Source organism: Erythrolamprus reginae, chromosome 5, assembly GCF_031021105.1.
Source record: "Erythrolamprus reginae isolate rEryReg1 chromosome 5, rEryReg1.hap1, whole genome shotgun sequence".
Taxonomy (NCBI): Eukaryota; Metazoa; Chordata; class Lepidosauria; order Squamata; family Dipsadidae; genus Erythrolamprus; species Erythrolamprus reginae.
Genome location: NC_091954.1, coordinates 78,610,726 through 78,628,289, shown reverse-complemented (window position 1 = coordinate 78,628,289; position 17,564 = coordinate 78,610,726). Strand labels below are relative to the sequence as shown.

Sequence of the window (17,564 nt, the reverse complement as noted above, 5' to 3'; positions counted from 1 at the left end):
TTTTCATTATGTAAACTATTCTTATTGAATGAATTTACAGTCTTTTCCAGACATACCGTATGTCTTGGAATTTCTTCTTTTTCTCTTCATCCCACATTAAGCAATGTAATACTGTAGCCTTCACTCTTTATGTCATTCATTTTTAGATAAACAATAATGTGTTGTTGCAACAGCTGAGACTAGATAATGATTAGGTCACATTTACAAATTTATATGTGTAGGAAAAGAATTATAGAGAAATGAGGGGATATTCAGGCAGAAAGAAAACATTTTTCTCCAAAAAGATCTTAGGGAATTTATTAAAAACATTAAGACTCAGTGTGCAACACACTAACTTAATTCTAAATGAATTATTCATGACTTTGATGATTCAAAAGAATGATATGAATATAAACTGTCCAAAAATAGAAGGATGAATGACACAGTTCTCATTTCAAATGGGTGAACATAGGAAAATATAAAGAAATTATTAATATTTCTTTTATTTATATTCCTCATTGAAGGGGTAAAGAGAACCCCATATCAAGCAGGGAAAGGCTGAAATATATTTTTGTGCAAACTATATCACTTCTTTACTTCCACCTCTAGAGTAGACACTTTAAGATCTATTAGCACCTGTCCTCTACAAGCTAGTAGTTAGACTGCTATTTTACTAAATTCCATTAAAACAGTTGATTATAAGGAATCTATTCCCTTAACACATTTGTCTTAATTCTGCAAAGATCATCTGGAGTCCAACCAAGCTGGATGTGGCTTCTGATGTACGGATAAATGCACCTAAGTCTTGTATTCCAACTAATCCCATGCAATACCTTTGGTGAAATAAATCCCTATGGCTTCTTCGCTGCTTTTCAAAGATGAAAACCTTACAACCACTTGCAAGAACGTTTTACTGAGTATGAGACTTGATTCAGAAGAGAAAATGTTAATCAGCTCAGCTACACTTGCCAAAGATCAGTTGTGGGGTGAATGTGAGTCTAATTCTAATGAATGTCCATGTAGACTAGCAATCTGCTTACCAATAAGACAGTATCCAAATTTGAAAATCACACAAGACCTCCAAGGCACTTCCAACCTTTGTTATTCTGTCATTCTGACAGAGCATATTAGCAAAATTGTTCATTTCCAAATGTATTCCTGACTACTTTCTACAGCAAGACAGTCCTTTTTATGTATAATTAAAAACTCCAGTTAATATATTTTAAAATAGAAAAATTAACTGTTACTTTCAATGGGTTTTTTTTAAAAAATGTGTATTTAGCTCATATTCAACTTCATGGTAAACTAAAACTACTTTGGCAATAAACCTCCTGGGGTAGCACCCTCTTACTTGCTTGTAATATTTTCAAAAGTGGTTGTCCTGTCTTGAACAGAGACCAGTGGTAAGTGGGATCACTTCCTATTTCTATTTTGTAATTTTATAGTGCAAATATTTGCACACATATGATATTACCTCTACTGTTTTATAGATTCACTGAACAATCATTCAAACTAAATTCATTCCTCCACTATAGAACTATGGAAATAGTTTTCTTCTAGTTTCCTTCTTTCTATTTTCTATTTTATTTTCTTTCTTTTTTGCATAACTTGTACCAAAATATGTTTAGAGTTCATTATTATTATTAAGGGGGTTTTTTAAATCCTGAAGTATACAGCACTTATATTACATAAAATCAGATCTGCATATTGTAAATCCTCTATCCAGGTACTTTTATGAGGCTCATGAGAGATAAGAATGGCAATTGAAGCTGTTTTCAAATCATCTCCTATTCAAGGGTTTGCTGTACTAGTGGGGACCAAAGGCATTAGGTTCTCAGAGTGCAAATTCAATTCTGGGCATGCATTTGCTCAGTGAACAGGTATGCTTTGTCAAGGCCCTGAATGCAGAGCCATTTAATTCTATCTAGGTTCTGTAAGATTCCAGCCTGAATACAATTTATATAATTGAGTGCAGTTCAAATTGCCCTATACTTTCAGTGACATGACATAGCCACATATATATGCTTGTCCATATGTTTCCAGCATATTTGGATGTTTGTTTCCCCTTTGGGTATATATTTGCAATTGATTATAGAATAGATCTCATAAAATATCTGATTAGATGCACATGTATCCATCTGGGTTGTGCCATTAATTTTAGTTTCTTTAGGTCAAAAACAAAAGGGCATTTAGAAACTTATTGGGGAAGGGTCTCATTCTGTAAAAAGACAATCTAAACCTGATGTATTTCTCCCTCTCGAGAATAACCACCTCTAATTCCCAGACAGTATTTCTTTTAGTGTCATTACTTTTGAAGTATGAAACCATGCTTAAAATGTCATGTTTATATGTAACATCTTTCCTTCTTCGATTGTTATTAGAACAAATAATTTGGAGTCTTAAAATAAAACATGGCAAGTTTATAGGAGGAAAAGACAGAGGACTGTGGGAAGGCAAATCATTCTCAAAACTCTTGGTGTAACAGACATGTTGAAAATAGGAAATGAAGGAGGGAGGTGACAGGTACAGATCCACAGGGAAAAGAAACCCTGTGGTTTTTCCTCTTGGGAAGATTACATTCTCCTGTAGTTTGGTCTTGCTGAGGTTAACCTGTGTAAATCTGGGTTCCTTCTTTTCAAGAGACTGGGAGAAGAGAACACAAGAGGGTTAGATAATAGAATAGAATAGAATTCTTTATTGGCCAAGTGTGATTGGACACACAAGGAATTTGTCTTGGTGCACATGCTCTCAGTGTACATAAAAGAAAATATAGACTAGTCAAGAATCATGTGGTACAACAATTAATGATTGCCATAGGGGTCAAATAATCAAGGAAGAAACAATATTAATAAAAATCTTAGGATACAAGCTGCAAGTTACAGTCATACAATCCTAAGTGGGACGAAGGGTAATAGGAATAATGAGAAAAAACTAGTAGAAATAAAAATGCAGACTTAGTAAAAAGTTTGACAGTGTTTAGGGCATTATTTGTTTAATAGAGTGATGGCGTTTGGGGGGGGGGGCTGTTCTTGTGTCCAGTTGTCTTGGTGTGCAGTGCTCTGTAGCGAGGCTTTGAGGGTAGGACTTGAAACAGTTTATGTCCAGGATGCGAGGGGTCAGTAAATATTTTCACCGCCCTCTTGTGATAAGGACTCACAAGTAGACTTCTTTCTTGCGAAATGACAAGTTTTCAAGAGTCCACGTCTGAAAGTGGCAAATGGAAAACCCGGGATCTACAAATTGCAAAGCAAAAGTCGATTTAAAACGTACCCTGGTTACCTCGCGTCCTGCCGAACACCTCCCCAAAACAGCCGGCCGACGGCGTGAGTAAACACTATGTCCTGGTCTCTTCTCTAACTAAGCCAGAGGCTTTGGCGTTCCCAGGACAGATTGAAGCCCCTGCGTTCTGACTCTTTTGGAGTCGGGAAAGTTAAGAGTTGGGACAGAAGCGGCTTAGACGCGTCCTGAAATGAAACAAGTAAAAAAGGATTTCGGGTTCATTCGTTTTTTGAGACAGAATTACCTTTGAAGTGATAGATTGAGGGATAACCTGGCATTTAAGAAGGGGCAAAATGTTTCCGACTACACTATCCAAAAGGTAAATTTCGTTGCCATGTTTACTTAAAATCTAAAATATCCGCTTGGTCGCAGTGCCTACAGTGACAGAAAGGATAGTTTGGCTTTATTTAAGTGCTCTGATTTACTTTCCCAGTACTGTTCTAGTGAGAAATAGTCTTTTCCCATAATGCAGATCGTCGGGGGTGGGGGTGGGGGAGGAGGATACTTAAAGGGTTAAATAAGGCATCCTTAGGATACGAATATTTTCTGATCTAGTTAGTCAATCTTTGCTTATACTTTTTCTCCTCCAAAATATATAATCCATTCAGTGGTTAAAAGGATTCAGGCATTCATAACATTATTGTCCTGCAGAGAACTTATCACTAACTTTAATAATATTTAAGAAGCAGTTACATATTGTTGAAAGGACAATAGGACTTTTGGGGTAATTTTAAAATTCTCAATTTCTCCTCTGATTTATATTAATTGTTGTATACTTTAATAGTGGAAGATAAGTAATTGGCATATTAAAGTTTAACAGATTTCTTTTCATTGTTGTGGTTAGCGTTTGTTTGTGTGTAATACAGATAAAATTTCAGTTTCCATTCGGCCAAAATATGAGAAATGTAATCTAGATTAGCCAAAATTGCTTATTATATTTGGAATAACTTTACACGAAATGGCCTGAGTCTAATTGATAAATTGTTTCGATAGATCTTAATGTTTAACTCTGTAGCCTCTTTAATTTAATGTGCTATACTTGTAAATATTTAAGAGTTGGAACAATATTTAAGAGTTGGAACATGAGTGCTTGCTTTATCATAATTTAATGGGTACTTACTGGAGAAGTCAACTCCATTGTGTCCAGCACGGTTTACTTCCTAGGTAACTGTGGGCTGCTGGATTGTTCACGCAGGGTTAACTAAAAGAATCCAGTAAATAATTGGTACACCATCATCAACATTATCATCAACATCATCTTCATCCCAGGAAATTCTTATGTCCCATGACTTCCATAAATTGCAATTTACTGTTATTCAGTTAAACAATTGGACACACCGTTATCTGTCAATCTTTGTGATGGAAAGCAATTAATATTTCCTGAGCCCAAGTTGTTTCAATGAAAAGAAAGTGATTGTCCCTTCTTGCTGTTTCCTGAACTGTCCAAGAACTGATGGATTACAATACGCCACTTTTAAGCTTCTTGCATCTCTCATAATTAACAGCATACTCTCAACATAAGGAGTAGAATTCCTTATGATATGGAGAAAATCCTAAATGGGCCTTATTCTCATCCTAAATGCAGTAAAGCCTATTTTACTACAGAAAAAACTTTCTTGCCGGTGACCTCCTGCACATATTGGGAGGGGAAGGGGGAGGGAGGGAATGAGGGAGGGAGAGGGAGAGCAAGAGAAAGAGAGAGAGACCCAATCTTTTCCCAATATTTCTTGATGCCTGTTTGGTACATTAGCTACATTACAAACAGTTTTGAACATTGGATCAGTCTAAAGCCTAAAAGCTCAGGCTTTTCTCCTAAATTCAGCAGAATAAAATCCCAGGTAAATTAACCTAGGGTTGCTGTTTAATAAAGTTGACTACAAGCCCAGTCCTAATAATTCCAACCAAACTAATATTGAATAGAGCAAATAGTACCATATCTTCTATATGGATTTAATTGGATCTCTAATTAGAATCCAGGGTTAAGTCTATGATCACCGATCTGCTGACGAATGCCACTCACCCAAGCTCAGTATGAATTTCTGTGAAATGGGCTGCAAATTGATATTTTCTCAAGTTTAGGCTTTCAATCTGCTTGCCCCTGTTCTTAAGCATATAAAAGCCATGAAATTTGAGATTCAGAGAGGTTGGGTGTTTACTTTCACCCTATATCGGGATGTTATGTTGGTTGTTATTATTATTATAGTAATGTCATCCTTGTTAGAAACTGCTAATTCTGATGTTACATACAATTGTTGCCCATATTTTAAATAAGCGGATAGTAGGAATTCTGTTGTTTAAGTGTTCCCTTTATTGTTTTTTGAGCAGTGTATAAAAATACAATTAACAATAAAAAGAAGTCCAATATTAATTAAAACAATAACTCCAGTAAAAACTTACAACTCAGCAATCCAAACAACACAACATATCATTCAATATGATTTTGCCATGAAAGATGTAAATTCATGGCCCCTAGGCCTGCCGGCAAAGCCAGGTCTTTGTAGCCTTTCGGAAGGCCAACAGTGTGGGAGAAGTACGGACATGGGGGGAGAGAGAGAATTGGTTCCATAGAGCCGGGGTGGCCACAGAGAAGGCCCTCTCTCGAGGCCCTGTTTGCTTAGTGGGTGAGACCCGGAGATGGCCAATCCTATGTGATCTTATTAGTCTCTGGGAGGTATAGGGCAGGAGACGTCCGGTAAATAAAAACGTAAAAATGCCAACCATGGGCTCAAAGAAATCAGTGTAAAACCACCACCATCAACTCCCCCCAGAGATTAAAACTGCCTCCACCCTCCTTGTCTTTCGCAAATTACTTAAGACCCACCTGTATCGCCAGGCATGGGGGAATTGAGACATCTCCCCAGGCTTATATAGTTTTATGTATGATATGCTTGTGTTGTATGCTTTTTAAATAATGGGTTTTTAGATGCTTTTTTTAATATTAGATTTGCTACATTGTCACATTATTGTGAGCCGCCCCGAGTCTTCGGAGAGGGGTGGCATACAAATCTAATAAATTATTATTATTATTATTATTATTATTATCATCATCATCATCATCATCATCATCATCATCATCATCATCATCATCATCATCATCATGCCCAAGGGAAGCTATTTTTTATTTCAACAGCGTCCGTGCCTCCCTCCGGCGCCATGTAGACAGTTCCACGAGGTTCTGGACGAGCGCACGAAGGAGCTTAGGAACCGAACCTCTCCAGCGTTCCCTGATCGCTTCTGTAAAAGGGAAACCGAGCCCCACCGTTCCCGAGCGGCTCCTGTTTTCTCTGAAGGTTCTCCGTTAGGGACGCCCAAGCGGCCTTCGACTGACCAGATGGGGGCGAGGGAGAGAGAGGGAAGCCAAAGAGGGGCGGGCGAGCTGGGGATGAACTGCCGAAGCGAAAGCGCAACCTCGGCTTATAAAGTTGCTGACCGGTGCGTGCAAGAAAGCGCTGCCTAACCCTCCTCTCCATTTCTGCCCTGCTTCTGCCTTGGATGGCACATCAAATCTCTTTGGAGGAGTGGCGTAGGGAAGTGGGGAGAGAAGCAAGCTTTCTTGTGGCGGAACGCGCTGGGTTTTGCGCCCCTCTTCCACACAGTTGATTTTTCTAAGCTTGGGACGGGCAGGGATCTGTAGTTGGTAAAGGCGCGGACACGTGTCACAACAAGGCTCCGCTGCTGCTACTACTTTTGCTGCTACTGCTATACCTGTGGACAGAGGTGGGCTGCTAAGGTGGGACGGTGAGGCGTGCTCGCCCCCGTGGCTCTGAGTGCTAGCGGAGCCCAGCGCAATGACGCTATTGCACCTGGGCAGGTAGCAAAATTGCGCGCGGAGACGCCCCTGCTACCTGCCCAGGTGCAGTAGCGTCATTGCGCTAGGCTCCGCTAGCACAGTGTTTCCCAACCTTGGCCACTTGATGATATTTGGACTTCAACTCCCAGAATTCCCCAGCCAGCGAATGCTGGCTGGGGAATTCTGGGAGTTGAAGTCCAGATCTCTTCAAGTGGCCAAGGTTGGGAAACACTGCGCTAGCACTCAGAGCCACGGGGGCGAGCCACTTGCGCACCTGCGTGTCCGCCCGCGATTTTGCTACCCGCCCAGGTGCAGTAGCAGAATTGCGCTGGGCTCCGCTAGCACTCAAAGCCACGGGGGCCACCACACGTCCCTCTCTGCCTGTGGAAGAAAATCCACAGGAGGAGGGGGGAGTGCGAAGCAGTCCTGGCCGGCTTGGGTGGTCAAGGGAAGAACTGGCCCTAACTAAGCTAAACACCGCCGACCTCAAAAGAGCAGCAGCGGTTCAGAATCTCAGCGGGCTCCCCGGCTTGGTTTCCGCTGAGGCCGGACACTGGCACTTTTCAGACCCAGGGGCAAAGCTGCGACAGAGGCCGGAGGGCATTCCTACCCCCAGGCTCCAAAGGGTTTTTGGATTAAGGAAGGAATCCGCCCGGGATTGGAAGTCACAGAGGGTTCGTCCCCCTGCCTGCTTGGTTCAGAAACCCGTCTGGCTGCGAGGAAAGGCAATTAGTGTTTTGGTTTGTTTTTTTAAAAAAGTATTTGAATCTACACCATTTGTAGGCGACCATCCGGCTCACCATCAACGATTAAAAGAAAAGGAGGTCACAAAAATTGTTTTTCTCGCACGCACACTTGATTCGAGGACTTGAAATTTCACAGCAACAGTGATCTGAATGTGAGAGATGCAGTATCCTTATAGATAGTTTTATAAAATAGATTTATGGATTCGGGATGGGTACCAATGAGCGAAGTGTCACCACTGATTTTGGCAAAATAATGGTAAAGATTATTTTTAGCATTTCCATTAAAACATGTCATTTCCAACCATGCATTTCTCCTTGATAGATTTATTTTTATGGAGCGTTTCAATCGCTTTAATCACTAATCAAATATAAGGGAAGGTTAGGTGCCACTCCGCTAATTAGAACTTCTGGATTTTGTTTCTAGATTTTAAAAAGCAACCAGCCTTGGCTCTCTGAATACAATTCAAATGTTGACTTTTTTAAGTCAGAAAAACACCTTCACCCTTCTTTTAAAAAAATATCACAATATTGTCATCGTTCCGGTATCAAGCATCTTAATTTGACAATAAATTTCATTAGAAATTTAGAGTGTCTTTCTGAATAAAACTCTATTATTACGCTACACCAATCTGAAACTTTTTTCCAATCCGTTTTGAAGAGTGTAATCAATGTAATTAATATTGCAAATATCTGTTACTGAAATGGTTTTACTGAAATCCAATAAGCATGCACACTATTAGAGTTCTACTGTTTATTATTAGATATTTCTAACTTTGAATAAATCGTATGAAATTGATCTTATTGTGTAGGATCAATGAAAAGCCAGTGCCTTTGAATTCAATGGTATTCGCTCCCAGCTTTGATGAATAGTTTGTAACAATGGTCCATGTTCTTTGGCAGCGTACATACAAAAAATATATAAATGTATATAAATAGCACACACAAAAATAGGTCCATAAATTACTATAAAGACGTGAATGTAAACGTGAGTATACAATACATATTCAGTATTTTTGACATCTAACTTGGGAGGCGGACAAGTGAGCCTCCAATTAACTCTTATGCTTTCCAATAAAAAGTTACTAAATTTTCCCAGTTATTTAATTATAAAAATAATGCTTAAGTGACTATGGTAGACACACTAAACATAGGAATAATTCCACTGAATTAAAGAATTATTTTGGCAGAAGCTTTGATAAGATCAAGTTACCTTTCTTCAAAAATGTAACTGGCTAAACACGAAACAATAAATATTTACATTGTCTATTTTCTTTTAACACTGAAGGAAATCATTCAGAATTTCCCTATAGCCTTTTGTAAAGATGAGGCTTTTCGTATTTAAGATTTGTATTGTCAGGCCGGAATAAACAAAGACGCTAGTTAGGAAAGGAATCTGGAAGTCAGACTCGTAAATTCCCTTTCCGACGTGCACTCCCTTTCCTGCCGCACCGAGGCACTTAAGCCGGCATAAGACCGGATGACGCATCTGCCCTTCGGCTGTCGGCTGCCTCGTGTGCGGCGGCTGTTCAGGTGAACAACGTCAGGTTTACAGGTCGGGAGGAAAACACAGGGGGAGGGACCCTATTGGAACAACTTGGAAAACTAACACACAGCAGCCCCTTCAGTAACCAGCTTTACTCCAAAAGCCTGATCGAGATCTCGAGTTTTGGGGGGGGGGTGTATTTCCCAGAAGGGATTCAGAAGTTTGAGTAGAGACCCAGGCCCAGAGAAGATGGGCGCTGGTTGTGGCCTGTAGCAATCGCCCTGCAGAAAACCACCTCGCTCTGCCCCGCCTCCGCTTTCCTGTTTCATCCCCCCGCCTTTTGCCCCAACTGCCTATATGTTCACACCTGCAAAGAGTGCCTTTGAAATCAACTCTCTCCAACAGCCTATTTTGCAAGCGCCTAGACTAGAGAAGCCAACCCGGACTTTATGGCCGGAGGGCTTTTCCTTTCTTTTTAAAACTGGAGATGAAACCTAAAGCCATGAAAGATGCTGTAACAATACAGCATTACTACGCGTGGGAGTTAAAGGGCAGTTTGGCTCCGAAGACAGATGTCACCTGGCCAGGTCAGCCAGTCCTACTGAGCGATCCGTCTGAGTGAGAAGGTGCAGAATGGAAAACGCACAACTGTCAATCCCGGAGCGCGCTTATTAAATGGCCTTTACAACCTTTTCATTCGGGGGCGCAGCGCTTGTCCCAGGTTCCAAGCCCTGCCTCCGTTAATAAGTAGCAAAGTTTGCAGAGAAGCTCCTTCGCCCGCAAGTTTATTGCAACCCGGCTTCCCCGAGGCAGGGCTCTCTCGACCTTTTTATTTTAAAAAAATACTTTTTCAAGCCCCTATTCCTGGCTTCCATCTCTACCGCTGCGCTCGAAGAAAGCCCCTACTCCTCAGGAGATCGCCTTGCAGAAGCAGGGGAAAGATTGTTTTTTTAGTGCCTTCCCCACCACCACCAGCATCACCAACCACCCAATTTTCCGTCCCCTGCAACAGCAGCACCCGGCAAAAACAAAAAAGTGCTTTAGTGCTTCCCCCCATTTGTTGCGCGCCTGTGTGCGCGCGTTTGTCCCCCCCACCGCATCCCCCCCCCACTTCCCCTCGCTCCACGACCCCCACCTTCGGCTTACGCAGACGATTTCCTGGTTGGGGTGTCCTTTCTCGCGCAATGTGACTTTGCCATGAACTCGCCCGTGCCCAGCTGGCTCCCAAGATTGGGGGGAGGGCTGGAAGGTGGGAGGGGGGCGACGCGGTGGGGTGGGGTGTGAGGAGCGTAGTAGAGGTGGGGGAAAGAGAGAGAAGCCTCCTGACGAAAGCGGAACTGGCCGGAGCCCATACAAATCAGAAAAGAGCTACTTCGCAAGAGCCGCGACTAGATAGCGGAGCCTGCGGATGAGAAAAGACCCTGCGCCGGCCACCCGCCCGCTTGGAACACCAGAGACGGCAAAGCGGAGGGCGGCAAAGCCCACCAGAGAACTGAAAAGGCAGCGGGCGGGGTTGGTCTGCTGGAGCCGATCTTTCCTGGGGGAGCCGGAGCCGCCGCCGCCGCCCTCGAGGAGGAGGAAGGTTGGCGCGGCGGAGAGCTGTCCCTCGTTAAGCCGCCGTCACCTTCCGACGGGAGCCGCGGCAGCAGCAGGTGGTGGTGGTGGTGGGCCATGATGACCACCAGCTTCCAGGACCCTCCGCCCGAGGACACGGTGGCTCTCCTGTACCGGGCCAAGGAGGCGGGCGGAGGCGAGACGGCGGCGGTCAAAGGCGAGCTGAGCCCGGCTTCCAGCAAGGCGCCGTCGTCCATGGGAACTGCGGCGGCAGCGGCGGCGGCGGCTTCAGAGAAGAGCGACCCGACTCAGAAGCCGCCCTACTCCTACGTGGCGCTGATCGCCATGGCCATCCGCGAGAGCGCCGAGAAGCGCCTGACGCTGTCGGGCATCTACCAGTACATCATCAGCAAGTTCCCCTTCTACGAGAAGAACAAGAAGGGCTGGCAGAACAGCATCCGCCACAACCTCAGCCTCAACGAGTGCTTCATCAAAGTGCCGCGAGAGGGCGGCGGAGAGCGCAAAGGCAACTACTGGACGCTCGACCCGGCCTGCGAGGACATGTTCGAGAAGGGCAACTACCGCCGACGCCGACGCATGAAAAGGCCCTTCCGCCCGCCCACGGGCCACTTCCAGCCGGGCAAGAGCCTGTTCGGTGCCGCGGCTGAGGCGGCCGGCTACGGTTACCTCACGGCGCCGCCCGCCAAGTACTTGCAGGCGCCTTTCCTCAACGCCGCGGCTTCCTGGTCCTTGGCGCAACCCGCACCGCCGCCGCCTCAGGCGCCCTCAGCCGCCACCTACGGGGCCTGTCAAATGGCGGCCGTGGAAGCAGGCGGCAGCGGAGGCAGCCCTGGTGGCAACGGCGGCAGTCCTGTCAGCGCCGTGAAGGGAATGGGGCTTTCGGCCGGGCCCGCCGGCGCCTCCTCGGCCTACGGCCATTACTCGCGCCTCCCCGCCATGGTGAACTCGTACAACGGCATGGGCCACCACCATGCACACCACCACCCGCACGCCCACCACCACCACCCGCACGCCCATCACCACCATCACCACCACCACCACACGGCCCAGCAGCTGGGCGCGGCGGCGGTGGCGGCGGCTGCGGCGGCGGCGGCGGCCGCTTCGGCGGGAAACCCTTCCCCTCAAGCAGCGCCCAACGGAGCCGCCGCCGCCGGCCTGCAGTTCGCCTGCGCGCGCCAGCCGCCTGAGCTGGCCATGATGCACTGTTCCTATTGGGACCACGACACCAAACACAGCGCCTTGCACCCCCGGATAGACCTCTGAGGAGGCCGGCGAGGGCCCAGGGGGCGTCCCGCAGTCTACCGACCCCCTTTCTTCCCCAGCGCTCCGAATTAAAGAGGTGTTTTTTTTCCCCTGAAGTAAAGCTTGGATCGCCTTTCCCCATCATTTTCCTTCTCCCCACCTCCCCATGCCGGTGCATGCAGTCACTTTCAGCGGAGAAAGACACACACAGACACCCCCAAAAAACCAACAAAACTCCGCGTCTTTTGCAGCTCTATGGATCCGCTGTGGCTGCAGGTGAAGGCAACTGCGACGCGCCCAAGGACTTTTCCTTCCTCTTCCTCCTCCTCCTCTGCTTCGAGTAGCTCGGCTTATGGATGTAAATCCTCCTCTCGGTCACTAGTTTTTAGTGGGGGGCGGGTTAGACCACGCAGAGGTTAGTACAATCTCCCTAGTACAGGCCCTAATAAAGCTAAAGTCGCCTCTGGATTTTTTAATTTTATTTTTAGTTGCTTTATAAATAACACTGGCGATACAACACGGATCAAGACTGTTAGTAGAAGAAGCCGTCCTTTGCCGTGGTTATATCCCGAATTTACTTTGCAGAAGCAGGGAGAGAGTTGGGAGTAAGTAATGTTTTTTAAGATCATAACGTGGGTCTTAATTGCAGAGGCGTCCGCTTTTGCATGGTGAGTTTAAACAGGGTTAAAATTCAAACCGAAGAAAATCAGGAGAAAAATCCATATTTGGGTAAACAAGAATTACGAAACGATTAGGGTCACGGCTGCAGATGAGAGGTGTCGAATCAACATCTTCATCTCCTGCTCAGAACAACTAAACCACCAAACTTTAAAAGCCGGTAAAGGCCACGTTAGATTATTTGGAATATAAACATATTAAATTGTGTTTGAACTTCAGTTATCTAGCGTGGCGATGGCTGTAAATCCTATTGAATCGGCCCTTTTAATTTGAAGTGTTTATATCAGAAAGATTTCCGCTTGGAAATTTAACCAGGAATAATTTTAACGCAATTCACAATCCTTTTTTAGACTTACATTCTAAAAAATGTAAAGCACACTAAATTCATTAGGATTTTTCAAAAATTGTTTCCAAGAATGGCTAACACGTTTTTTGTGAATATAAATTTCCTGAAACGTTTAGAATTTCATTCCACTGTACTGTGGTTTACAGTCGGTTTCAAAGCTTGTTGTTTTCAATTTTCTGGCTCGGTAGGTATTAATTTGGGCACTTGAGTACTTGAGTTTCAACAAGTTTAGGGATGTTTAAAGTTGAGAAGAGGTTTGTATTAATGGGATTAATCTGATTAGAATGGATAATTGCTGGAGATAACTGTTTGAAATCTAGAAGGTGGGATATTTTAAATGCCTGCATCTTGAACAGATTGGCTAATACGAATAATAGAAAGCACTAGACGTTAACTTCGCCTTTCTTTTGGCATAAACTTGTGAAATGTGACCCCAATGGTGGAGGAAGGGGACAATGCACTTCTTCAAATCTTAATATCACTGTCCAAAAAAGTACTTATTTGGGCACTATATTTTACCAGAAAGGCTCCTTCTTGGGGCAACTTATAGCCAAGTTGGTTTGAAAGGGGAAGGGATTTTAAGAACAAGTTTAAAACAATTGTATATGTATATGTATTTTTTTACAAAAAGAAAATAGTATTTTCTCAAGATAAAGTAAGTTTACACTTGATAAACTTTATACTAAAATTATTTGGATAAAACAAAGCTATTCTTTATTATTATGAATAGTAGTAATAATGGAGACTTTTTTTGCATGATGCTGTTTTATGCACACACACACCCATATCTTAGCCTCCACATGGGAATTCAGAATATTTTTAATCTTTTTTAAACTGAAACTATTTTGCCTGTAATTTAATTTTCATGGGTGGTCCTCTGCTTCCTCTTCTTTTGCGAAGATGAACAGAAAATGTATTAATAGGGAAAGGGGGGACTCATAGCAGTTTGCTTAAATACTTTTGTAAGCAAGCTGTTTTGGTATTGTGCCTTTCTGGGACCAACGGTTTTTTTAGAATAACTAGCACTTTTTCTGTATATCCCTTCATATATAGTCTCCAATAAAATGTTCATTTTTTCTCTTTTATGTTTGATTTTCTTTTGTTCCATTATTTGTCAAATACTGCAGATCTTTTAAAATGTCATTATTCTCTAAAGTGAATAATTTGCTACAAAATTTGCTAAAGTGAATAATTTGCTACAAAATCTGCTAAGGTTGAGTAGAAAGTTTAGAATTTACTTATATAATTTTCCACTTTCGTGCCTGGAATTTGGTATTCAAAACAAAAACAAAAATACATACCTCCGTTATAATAGTAATAATAATTATAATCATCTGAAAATATTATTGAAATATCTGCCCCAGCTAGCAATGTTATTTATAGGGATTTTGTTAAAGCTTCTTTAAATGACTGGATGGATCTAAAGCATTTGGAATAGTACTAATATGTAAAGTCCTCTGAAATGATTTTTTTTTTGTTTCCATGTCATGATGATCAGGCCAGGAATACTTATGGTCCAGTGGTCTTAATTTTACATTTACTCAGAAATACATCTGAGGTGTGAAGCTTTTAGGGTCCTTTGCTTACATTACAAAAGCCTCTTTCTACCAGTATTTATGTGGAATTACATCTCCTTTAAAGTAATGGCAGGATACCTGGGGGAATCTAATTTCAGAAGATTGTGATCTGGTTTGGTGACTGACTGTCCAAAGTGGTGTTAGTATGGGGCTTGAAAAAAATAATTATCACTTCGAAGTTGTTCTAAGTCTATCCATGCAAAAAAGCAGACCTTGCTTGCAAAGATCTTCATTTCAGAGTTAATCCAGGTGGATTTTTTTTAATAGTGAGCATATGCTGGGGGGGGAGGCAATACCTAGTAGCCCTTTTATTTTAGCATTATATTTTTCTTTCTTTCTTGTAATATATGTATGATTTCAACATCTTTTACCTATATCACAAAAAATTCAGGCAAATGTAGGCCAGAGGTCTGTAAAATATAAGTGGGAAAATAGCTGGTGATCATATTCTTTTTATTTCAGAGAGTAAGAGCATTTCAAAAAATATATTTATTATGTAGGGTCACTATACATATATAATATCAAACGACTGATAAGAATATTTGCAGCCCTACCCAGAAGAAGCACTTTTTAAAAGAAATAAATCCCAACGAATTCAGTGGGACCTATTTGCCAAAGTGCTGCTTCATTTGAAGATAAATTATATGAGATTGGGTGGCTTTGCCTCTTCCCTCGTTTCATGTAGGAAGAGCTATATTCAATTATTCCCATTTGATGGTGGTACAAAGTAGATGTTTGGGGGATGGACACTGGAATTGTGCCCTAAATGTATCGCATTCTTTCCAACAGTGTTTGCATGTGGCACCTTGCAGATTTTAGTCTTCTGTTTCCATAACAACTTACGCAAATGAAACGCTTGGGCAGTGCTTTTGGCCGTGTATTTCTCATGTTATCTTTTAACGGATTTTTAGCTGCCTGAAACATGTTCACCTGTGTCCTAGCTGCCCTCCCAAAACACTCTAATGACTTAATGTGGTTTACTTGACCTTTGTTGTGTTTTATTAAAGCGTAGGTTATGATTGTGATGTGAACTCAGCCTCGGGTCCCCCCTCCCCCGCGTTATAAGATGGCCAAGGAACGAAGGCACACTTAGGCAGTCATGTATTTGCCTAATGCGTAATTGCCCAATTGTCTACGGCAATGTATAATTTTTATAATAGCTCCCTAATGTCTAATATAGTCTAAATGAAAGTCGGACAGAGACTCCAAGTGGAGGAGGCCCTGGCGCTTGGTTTTTACTGGAAGTTATTAATGTAATCTGGACGGGCTACATTTGACTTTCTGCCCCTTTCTTTTAGTCGACGGGGAAAGGCGAAGGCCTCCTCCCCACTCATGCCAAAGGAGATAGCCGGGCTAAAGTCCTCCAACCAAGTAAAGCCGGTGCCTTGGCCAGGAAGGCACTTAATCCTCCCAAAAACTCGGAGTCCGAAAAAAAGGGGGGACACCTTGGAAGCATAGTTCCCTCTAAGCTGAGCAGTGAGCAATCGCTCACTTAAAAATCATCATCAACTCAGAGTTTTCCAAACCTGCCCAGAAGCCGAGAGGGAAATTTTATTATTATTTCTGTGTCGCCCAGTCCCGAAGGGACTGCCGCTCAGACACTATACTTTTCCGCCCACCCCAAAAAATTTTTAGAGAGAACACTGCTTGGAAGTGGGCTGAATCTCTTCTGGTTAGTGCTGCGGTTCGCGCACAGCTTGCTTCGGAGCGGCCTTGCGGAGAGTGTTGGGGGCCCGCCTTGCTTTCTGCGATACAATCGCTTTGGTAATCGTCTGAATAGAGATGGTCGGGAAGGCGACCAGTAACCCCGCGTGTGGGAACTGTTCATCAAATCGGCCCTGGGAAGGAAGGGCGAGGCGTCGTTTCTGAAGGAGAAGCGCTTTTCTGGTGCGAAAGGAAAAGCCGCTCCACTCGCTCAGACCTCGAGGCTCCGACAGAACCGGTTCAAGGGGCAGGGAGAACCACACACCGCGCGGGTCCCGATCCACCTACACAGAGACTTTCGGGGCAGCGGGAAAAGGTCCCCAGGCAATGCGCGCTCGGGGAGCTCCCGTGCCATAGGGCGGTGGGGAGGGCTGAGGATGCATTCGCCGCCTGCTAGTCGGAGAGCTTAGGTCGGGCTTCTGCGCTTGTCTTTCGCCAGGTCAGTTCTCCAGGAGTTGGAGAAGGAGCAGAAATCACACAGCTTAGCCTATTAACTCCCAGTGCAGTTTACATTTCAAAAGTAAATACTGTATTATAGATGGAGAAGCGTCCGCTGGCACCTTCACCGAACCAGAATTTAAGACTAGATTTCCTAAAACAAATTGAGCTCTTTAAATCCTACGGCTCTGTTTTTCTGTCCCATAGTTGAGAATACGACCTAAATAACAGACAAGAGGGTTTCGTGGTTTCAGATATTCCGGAATTTTCTTTTATACAAACTCTGGCCATCCTGTGTTGGATAAGGCCTATTAAATTCAGTTCGGTAATTTCTGGACCAGAAGTATCAAAGTGTGAAGCAAAAGTCCATGATTAAACGGTTCCAAGTTAACATTTGGAGTTATCCAGTTCCTCAAGCCATAATAGGACGGACCGGGAGCAGTGTGTAAAAATATGTACACCGCACGTTGTCTTGCATTAATTGAGATGGCAAACTGGCGCGTTATTCGAACTCTGCTAAAGTAAATTTAAAATTCAAGATAAGTGAATGCTGCCATCTATTTTGTTGCGGCCGCTACTGTCTTCTTAACAAAGCAAGGGACTCGCCAGGCAGGTGTTAAAAACATTGGGTAGCAGGATCCTCGGGATATACAACAGAAAAAGATGGCTGCGTGTGTTGGGAACAAGTCGGGACAGTACATCCTAAAATGGGCGAATGAACAAATAT

At 43.4% G+C, this 17,564-nt stretch overlaps 1 protein-coding gene and 1 long non-coding RNA gene across 2 annotated transcripts; one reads left to right on the top strand and one right to left on the bottom strand.

The window, feature by feature from the left end:
• Positions 1-2,894: 2,894 nt before the first annotated feature.
• On the bottom strand, positions 2,895-10,475 carry LOC139168477 (uncharacterized). The gene is made up of 3 exons (XR_011559297.1): positions 10,413-10,475; positions 4,379-4,459; positions 2,895-3,212 (listed from the first exon to the last, which is right to left on the bottom strand). It is a non-coding gene; the product is annotated as an uncharacterized lncRNA (long non-coding RNA).
• Positions 10,476-10,630: 155 nt separating this feature from the next.
• On the top strand, positions 10,631-14,171 carry FOXL2 (forkhead box L2). The gene has a single exon (XM_070754067.1). The coding sequence runs from the start codon at positions 10,949-10,951 to the stop codon at positions 12,113-12,115; it is 1,167 nt and encodes a 388-aa protein (XP_070610168.1). The 5' UTR covers positions 10,631-10,948; the 3' UTR covers positions 12,116-14,171.
• Positions 14,172-17,564: the final 3,393 nt, after the last annotated feature.